Below are 8,753 nucleotides of genomic sequence, written 5' to 3' on the forward strand. Positions count from 1 at the left end.
TGAGTAAAGAGCACAGATTTGACAATTAAGGCATATGTTTTTAAACTAAAAACATTTTGTGTCTAAAAACAACTGATAGTTGGGGAGATCTTTATCCTACCCTCTGCTTTGAGCACCATCCTGATACTGTGAAACACAGGCATGAGACGTTTGAAACTTTGAAAATGATAGTATTTTGTTTACATAATTTCATCACTTCTTGTCATTCTATGAGAAGCTTCTCCCCAAGGTTTGAAGTCATAATGTGACATTTATTTTTACGCAGAGTAAGGCAGTTATCGCATCCTGTTGGTTTGCAGGGGTATGACTTGTTGACTGTCTCATACTATAACTTATTTGCTATTATTGTGTCCTGTCTCTTTGAAGGAAAATTAAGTTGTGATTAATGTTGGCAAGTAGTTGTGGGGTTTTTTCCCAAAACAAAGTCCTTTACCGCCATATTTCAGGTTCTTTTGACATTTTTTCCTGAATATGCATATTATAATGCAAAAACTTTAAGCCATTATGAATTTTTATATGTTTTATATATACCAAAGGGTCACAGATGGTAGAAAGATTTGTTACCATGAGGTAGAGTAGCATTTTGTGATTACAAAATTAATCTGTCTCTAAATCTGTTTAAAGAGTTTTTGCCATCTAATGAGCAATATAAATTATTAATATTTTCATGTTCTTGGGGACATTCACAGCCATAATTTTACCAACACAGCTGTTTGACCCGGTGACATCATGTTTTGCATATTTTTGCATTTTAATGAGTTAGTCATTTAAAAGGTTACAAAGAAACCATAACTCATAAGTAATTAAATTATTTAGCAGAAGAAGTATGAGAAGATCTTCTGACATAGGTCACTGTGGAAAGGGGAATTCATAGCTGTACTCAGTTGCACCTGTTTGTTAGGAGGTAGATGTGTTTAAAAGATTTTCCCTTAGATTATGAAATGATTTTACTTGTTAAAATATCTGGATGTATATACAATGTGCATGTACACAAAACACACACACACACACACACACACACACATTCCTAAGAGGTACACTTTCCTTGTGATGGAGTAAGTTTAAATAATACTCGTAACACAAACCACAAACACAGCTTACTATTTATGATTACTCATCCTTGAAAGTCTAGCTAGATTGGTTTTAGAAATATTTTATAATGCTTTTTTCTTTTTTTTTTTCTTTTCATATTCCTCTTCCTGTTGAAGAATAACATGACTTCATGTAGACATTTTAGGAATTTGTACTTAATTATGATTTGGAATTTTCTACTGAGAGGAAATATTTTAAAAGGTGACCATAAGTATAGCACTGTACCTAGCATAGTGCTTGGTAGATAGTAGCTGCTTATTAAATACTTGTTGTATAAAATCAGTGTTTAAAGAATGATTGACTCAGTGAATACTTGGGATCTTTCATTATGTCCTCATGCTTGCAAGTGGACTTTGGAAACACAAGCAAAGCACTGATATATTCTTGAAAAAACAACAAAAATATTTTAGACATGCTATTTTAATTGAGGGAATAGAAGAGAAAGGTGACATATTTTAAGATAAAATGATTTATGTACCACAGTTCATAAGCAGGTTTTAAGAGTAACTTAAAAACAATATGTTTGTATTGTATATGATTGGGTAAGAGTGATATTTTGAAAGACCATGTGCCTACCATCTATAGCTACAATATTTACACAATTTTATAATGCTAATAAGTTAGGAGAACATTTAAGACTTTAAACCATAAAGGCATAGCTAGCATGCAGAACAGTACATTTCATAAGATAAATTTGTCCATTCAAGTCAGCTTGGGAACATTAAATAAAGGAGGTGTGTCCATAGGGTTCCCTGTATCCACTTAGGCATTTTGATCTGTCACTGACTGGGCAACAGTTGTAACTTGTTACTTCTTTTAGTTTAATGTATAAATGTGTGGGTGTATGTTTGTGTCTTTTTATGAGAATGAGAAGCAAAGAATATAAAATATTTCATAATGCTGTAGTATTAAATCATATTTCTGCCATTTATAATGAATGGTAAATGTTTTTTATAATGCTACTGTACATTTACGGAATGCTTTGATAAGTAAGATATTGATGATTTGAAGAGAAATTTGTGATATTTAAGCAACATAACGTTCTAAAGCCTAGGAAAAGTTAGAAACAGAGCAGGTGATAATGTGAGTAAGTGCAAAGTGAATGTTTTAAAATAAATAGCACTTGGTTGACCTGATGTCAGAACCGGAGACAAGGGTGTGTGTTTGTCAATATATCCTTCATGTTTTACAGACTCCTAAGGGAACAAGGGAAGATACAATTTCACCTTTTCTGTGCCAAAACATTTTAATTATATCTTCTTCCAACTACAGCGGTTCAGTAACCAAGGAGCTGACATTGATGCATGTGTTGATAAAGCTGCAAACATTCAAAATGAGATTAACAAAGATTTTGAGCAAAGGGTGACAGCTAATTTTGCACAGTATTCTGCATCTAATTCAGGCCAGCGTAATAATAGAATATTTTATAACTGTTTTGTTATTCAAAAGGACTTTTATGATGCATTTGTGTTTGTGGATATCTTTGTAGCATACTCAAAAATTATCTATCCTATGGCTTAAAACTATTTACATCTGTGTTATAATGCTGAAACAATATTAAAGGGGAAAAAACCCTCTTATAATAAGTTTTTTTTGTAATTGTACTTTATCCTTGGAACTCTTTGCATTTACCTTAATTTATCCCGGTACACTAGCTAGGGAAGGTATAGAGATGACAAACATATATTTTCTAATATTGCTTAGTATGCACTAATACAATGACCAAGAAAAGTTATATTCAACTTATTTAATTAATAAAACTGTAGTTTCTTTATGTTCTTGAGCTTCTTTGAGCACGTTTCAGTGTATTTCTTTTCTCTTCTATTCTCTACTTGAAAGCAGCTGACAGTCTTCTTTCACTTTTCTTTTTGTTTGTGAAATTTTCTTTTCTTTTTTTTTTTTTATCCACTCTCTTCTCCATCTGCTTTCACTTTTGTTTGCTTGGGCCGTCTCTCATCCCAACTTGATAATGAGGAATGCAGTGTGACCCTGACCTCTATCAGCCCATGCATGACCTTCTGACTCTACCATATAACCTTTGACCTTCTCTTTGACAGCTTGATTAATTACCCTGTGTTATGATTTATGAGTAAGTGCTATGTAAAAATAATAGACAACAGGTGGTCCTCCGAAAACTTTTTGTGGCATGTTTTCTTTTACTGACTAACTTGATGAGCTATTTGAAGTTGGAAACTTACTGGGATAATCTATGTTGGTTCACATTATGGTATTTTTATACCATGGAACACAAGATTAGAATTTAGGGAGCTACAAGTCAAAGCATGGTCATGACAAACATTTTACAAAATATTAGCAGGGTGCTGTTATCTAAATGCAATTGGGAAGAAGCACAAAACAGAGTCAAGTGACATTTCAGGCGTTTCAGTCCCAGGTCACGTCTTGAGAAAATTGCTGAAATAATGGAGGGGGCATTTTTCAAGCAGAGCTGCAGCTCCAACAGCTATGTTTACTTTAACGCTTCACTAGTGACTTCTGATTGGTTGTCATGACCTCATTTCACTATTGCACCTAGGATGTTGCAACAGTGACATATACATACCCTTCTTGAGAAAAAGATGGGAAGAAACACAACATACATCTTTCAGAAAAGATGAGTGGACAGTGGTTTGTCCATTTTAACCATGGGTTGATGTAGTTTATAGATAAGACACTTTGGGTTTCAATTCCCTTGAGGATGAGCACCTATCTTCTTTCAAACCAAGCAGATAGAATGCTGAATGTGAAAAATATGATTGATATATCTGTGTAAAATGATCTCTTACGGAGCCTTGCCTGAAGACCAAAACAGATAGTTCCGTAGGTCAAAGGATTCTACTCTGGCCCCTGACCTCTTTGGTCACATGTGGCTTTGCAGTATTGGCAGGTTAATATGTAGAGCTGAGTACTTTCAGCTGATTTTTTATGTAGCCAACCACAAGAGATTTGAAAAGATGTAGAATTTGCTCCTATTTTCCGATTTCCTTATAATTGGTAATTAATAGGCAAATTAACTTAGATAAATCTTCAGTTTTGGCAAGGTTTCATTGGGGTCAAAAGTACATTCTGTTTCTGGCCAGGCATTTTAAAATTTTATCTATTTGTAGAATCTTCTCCATAAGTACAGTTCTGTACTGATTTAATTTCTTAAGCAAGATTTCCTCTTTGGTTCTTTGTGTTTGGCATCACCTGTCTGTTCTAGACCTCTGACCTAAGCCATCATTTGTTGATTGAATGATAAATGAACTATTATTTATTAGTAAGTGCATCTATAGACCTCAAAGTAAAGGAGGCCCAGAGGACTCTGTATTCTGTTTAAATCACAGCAAGCACTGTGATGAATAAAATGCTACATCAAGCAATAAAATTTTGGGAGTTTCTGATTAAGATCCCATGGCTTATACCTTATAAACACAGGTTTAATAATGAAACTATAGTTATAGCTACAAAAGGGTAGAAAATAGGATTAGGTAAATTAAAGAGATAAAACTTACTTTTACCAATATCTGTCTTCTTGATCACCTTGATCTTCTATTAGACTGTGCGATCAAACATAAGAGTTAATTAACAACTTTATGTATGCTTTGTCTCTTGAAATGTTGGATATTGGAATTGATTTGGGTGAATCATTACAAAAGATGCCAGAAGTTTTATTTATTTAGTTGTAGAATGTTAGATAATCAGTTTGATCACTTTATCTTGGTAAAGATAACAGAACTTTCCATGTACATTTGAAATGACCTAACTTTTCATCTTAGGAGAAATTTAGCATGCTTAAGGAATAATTAAATTAAAAATACTTCAATATAAAATGTTTAATGTTCTAAGCATTAATTATATGGAGATCTCCTTTGGAGTGGCAGTGCACAGTTCTTTTATGATATTATATTTGACGCCTGGTTTTACAGAGTAGTTTTGTAAAACTTTATGGGTACATTTGTTAAAGGTTAAACTAGGATCTCTTCTTACTTATTTCTGTGTGTACTGATTGAGTTACTTGGGATAGAAAGAATTGATTTTTAAAATGATGTTTATTCTCTTTTTTTAAGATATAAATTGATATCATTCTATTTAAAACAGTTAAATTTAACTGCTGGTTTGTGGTCTGCTTTGTTTACTCTGACTATTTACTTTGACTCCTTAGTTTACATATATTAATGTTAACATGGCAAAACTCTTTGTAGCTTTATTATGTAAAAGGATTTTTTGGACAATGTTTACATGTGGCAGAGAAAAAGAGGAAAAGATGAAGTTTTACTACATATCTTTAGGTGGGATAGTTAACTTTATTTTGTTGCTCCAGCTTTCTCCTCTTCATAAAATGGTTATGAATGGTCTCTGTGAATATTACATTAATTATCAGGAAAATTTTATTTGAAAAATGTAAGTTTTTTACAGAATGGTAATTGAATTTGCAAGAGAGACATTTATTAAAATTAGCTCTCATTTCCACAGAAAACGTTCCTGAATATTTTTTGATTGTTATTTCATTAATTAAATTTACAGATGAAATATCTAAATGATAAAATATTTTCTGAATAAATCAAATGTTTAAAGAGAAGCATTCATTGTTGAAATTTATATGATAAAAATTCTTTAATTGATTTATATAGTCATGATTTAAAAATAGAATCATTTTTCATCTGTTGATGCCTTGGTGAAAAATTGACATTGTGTCTTTATAAAATTGGACAAATGAGTCATGTAATTTTCAGTTACATAATCGATAACTTAGACAAATACTACTGCTTTGATGATTTATGTGTTTCTGGTTTTTATACTTATTTAGATGGGGCATATCAAATTTCATAGTTCATTTAAAATCAAGTAGGCACAATAATTTCTCAATCTATGATTTGCAAAAATTGAAGTAAAAACTTCTGCTCAAATAAATCTGGCATTATGAAAATATGATTTCTAGTGATTAAATTATAAACTAGGGTGATAGTTTTCTCATTTTTGGTGACTATAAATTTTGTCTAAAGAATTTACCTTTATTTGGAGTTTATTCATTGTGCAAAGGTGATGTTCATGTTCTATCAATTTATTAAAGTCCCACTTTGTTACCTTGAGTTTGAAATTTTTCATATTATCATTAAAATGTAATATATCACTATTTTCATCTCTAAGAATTCTGAGATTCTGTTTTGGTCTTGCTAACCCTAACTCTTGTAAGTATGAAAGGCTGTGTGTGTGTGTGTGTGTGTGTGTGTGTGTGTGTGTAAAGTTCAGTTCACTGAGAGAAGGCAGGGAAGAAACATGACAGGAGACCGCTTACTCACGGTACAGAATCTAGTAAGGAGGCAATTTTCTTTTTGGCCTATGGTGACCTTTTCTGACTATGTTCCTTACACCAGAGGCAGTGTACTGAATGCCTCTATTTCAGCCTGTTTAGCAGAGTGCAACAGTGTTCTTTAACTTACTTTTGGTGGGAGGAGAAGTTATAGCTGAAATTTGAGAAGGGCGTGAAAAGTTGTAAGAGGCACAAGGAAGAGGGGTAGGAACTTCCTTCAAATGTGATTTTAATAACTAGTCAAGTGTGTCCAACTGTAGAAAATCACCGAGTGACAATATGTCTACCTGACAGTGATCACAATGAATTACAAGACTTTTGAATAGCTGTACAGATTAGAATAAAGCAGAACCAAATAAAATATCTTTTGTTGGTAAAACTTTGACTTACCAGCTAAGAAACTTAAAAAAAAGATCTTGTCTTGTGTTTTGTTAATGAACATTTAAATTAAAAAATTTGTAAAGTGTTTTATAAGCCTTTCATGAACAAGGTATGAAAGGTTTTATTTAAACACATATTGAGGAATATGTGGTATTCTGTTAATCAGTTTGGTATATATTATTATATAGTTTTCATATGTGTAAGACAACTATATCTTAATTAACAGCCCTATCACTAAAATCAGAACTTCAGTGATCTTGAAAATCTCCAAACCATATCATGGTTTTAGACAATAATATCAACTGATTAGGGGGGAAACTGAAACAATCCCAATGAAGTTTGTATGTAGTTTGTGGAATCAACTATTAAAAAAGCCAACAATGTGTAGCAATGTAGCATATTTAAAAATAAGGATAATTGAGTCTATGCTAATATTGGCTTGTATTACTGCTCTCAGTTTTTTTTTTTAATTATCATATGTTTGGTTTGGCAAAAAACAATTAAATTTAAACTTGATGTAGAAGATTCTACAATTACAGTTTTGGGAAGAGTATGTACTTTTTTTTTTTTTTTTTAGTAAGGATGAGAATTTTTTAAGCTTTATTTTTAAGAGCTGTTATTTTTTAAACATAATATAACACATGTTTTAAGTATGACCTTACAAGATTTTACCAGACAAAATAGGGACACCCACAGTACAGAATTGAATAGAAAAGACAAGATATAAATAGCTTCAAAAATTTGTGTGGCTTGTCAGTGGTAATTGTTTATCCTTCTCTATTTTCTCATGGTTCGATTATTCCATCAGTTACAATATAAATGCCAAAAGTTTCCTTAATTATAACCATAGAAAGATTTGCCTTGCTAGAATTAAGTCAGACAGGAAAACATGTTTTTAAAACTTTACAAAAGTTTAATAGCTCAGTAAGCTGTATTTTAAATTCTGGAACTTATTTCCTGGTACTAGTTCTTAATAAAGAGAAATTTTTATGGTAGTTGAAAAATAAAAGAAATTTCAGGATTAAAAACTTGGTTGCATACATTATAGTAAGACATTATTTTGTTTTGTGATTTGCGTGCCTTCCTGAAAGAAGAGAGGTGAAAAAAATCCAATATGCACAGGTAGACATTCTGTGTTTCTGATAATAAAGACATGTAAATCTGTAGGCTGTTTACTCCTTGTTAATTGCTTATTCTTTTTTTAAGTTCAAACAAATAAAAAATACTCATTAAAGTGCAACTGTAAAGGAACAGAAATCCAGCAAAATGTGGTTGGAATTGTAAACTTCAATTTCAAAGAGGTTATTTTCTCAAAATATGTATTATAAATATTAATGTGGTTTGAAAGTGTACTTGTTATTTGATAATTTATTTGAATCATTTTGGGGGTTCTGGGAGATCTAGTACTTTTTTAATTTAAGCTTTATTATTTTAATGTGTTACAATTATGTCTTTTTGATCTTATAGGCAGTCTATGCTTATTTCTACACACAATACAGGCAAATAATTTTAAATCACTTTCTGTTGGAGAAATTAAAACTATAATCTATTATAAAGGAATATTTTAGTGAATATGTAACTATATTAAATCACTATGAGATTTTAAGAATGTTTTTATGAATTGTAATGATTTCTAATATTAAATTATGCTGCCTTTTTGCTTTCAAAACAGGAAGGATATGGAGTAATAGTACTGAATCCCAATGAAAACTATATCGAAGTAGAAAAGCCGAAGATACATGTACAGTCATCTTCTGATAGCTCAGATGAACCAGCAGAAAAACGGGAAAGAAAAGATAAAGTCTCTAAAGAAACAAAGAAGCGACGTGATTTCTACGAGAAGTATCGTAACCCCCAAAGGGAAAAAGAAATGATGCAGTTGTATATCAGAGTAAGTAATAAGCAAGATCATTACTTTCCTTCATTATTTCCTTTTCTTTTTTTTTTTAAATCACAACAGCAACTAACATTTATTGAAAATCTTCCAAGT

General features: G+C 31.5%; 1 protein-coding gene across 11 annotated transcripts in view; it reads left to right on the forward strand.

Moving 5' to 3' along the window:
• ARB2A (ARB2 cotranscriptional regulator A) overlaps positions 1-8,753 on the forward strand; it is a 432,252-nt gene that overhangs the window by 161,175 nt on the left and 262,324 nt on the right. For all 11 annotated transcript variants that reach the window (XM_082458182.1, XM_082458183.1, XM_082458180.1 and 8 more), the window contains one exon: positions 8,436-8,654. In XM_082458182.1, the coding sequence (XP_082314308.1) occupies positions 8,436-8,654 (219 nt within the window). The remainder of the gene's footprint in view (positions 1-8,435; positions 8,655-8,753) is intronic.

Source organism: Balaenoptera physalus, assembly GCF_965194825.1.
Source record: "Balaenoptera physalus genome assembly, chromosome: 3".
Lineage (NCBI taxonomy): Eukaryota > Metazoa > Chordata > Mammalia > Artiodactyla > Balaenopteridae > Balaenoptera > Balaenoptera physalus.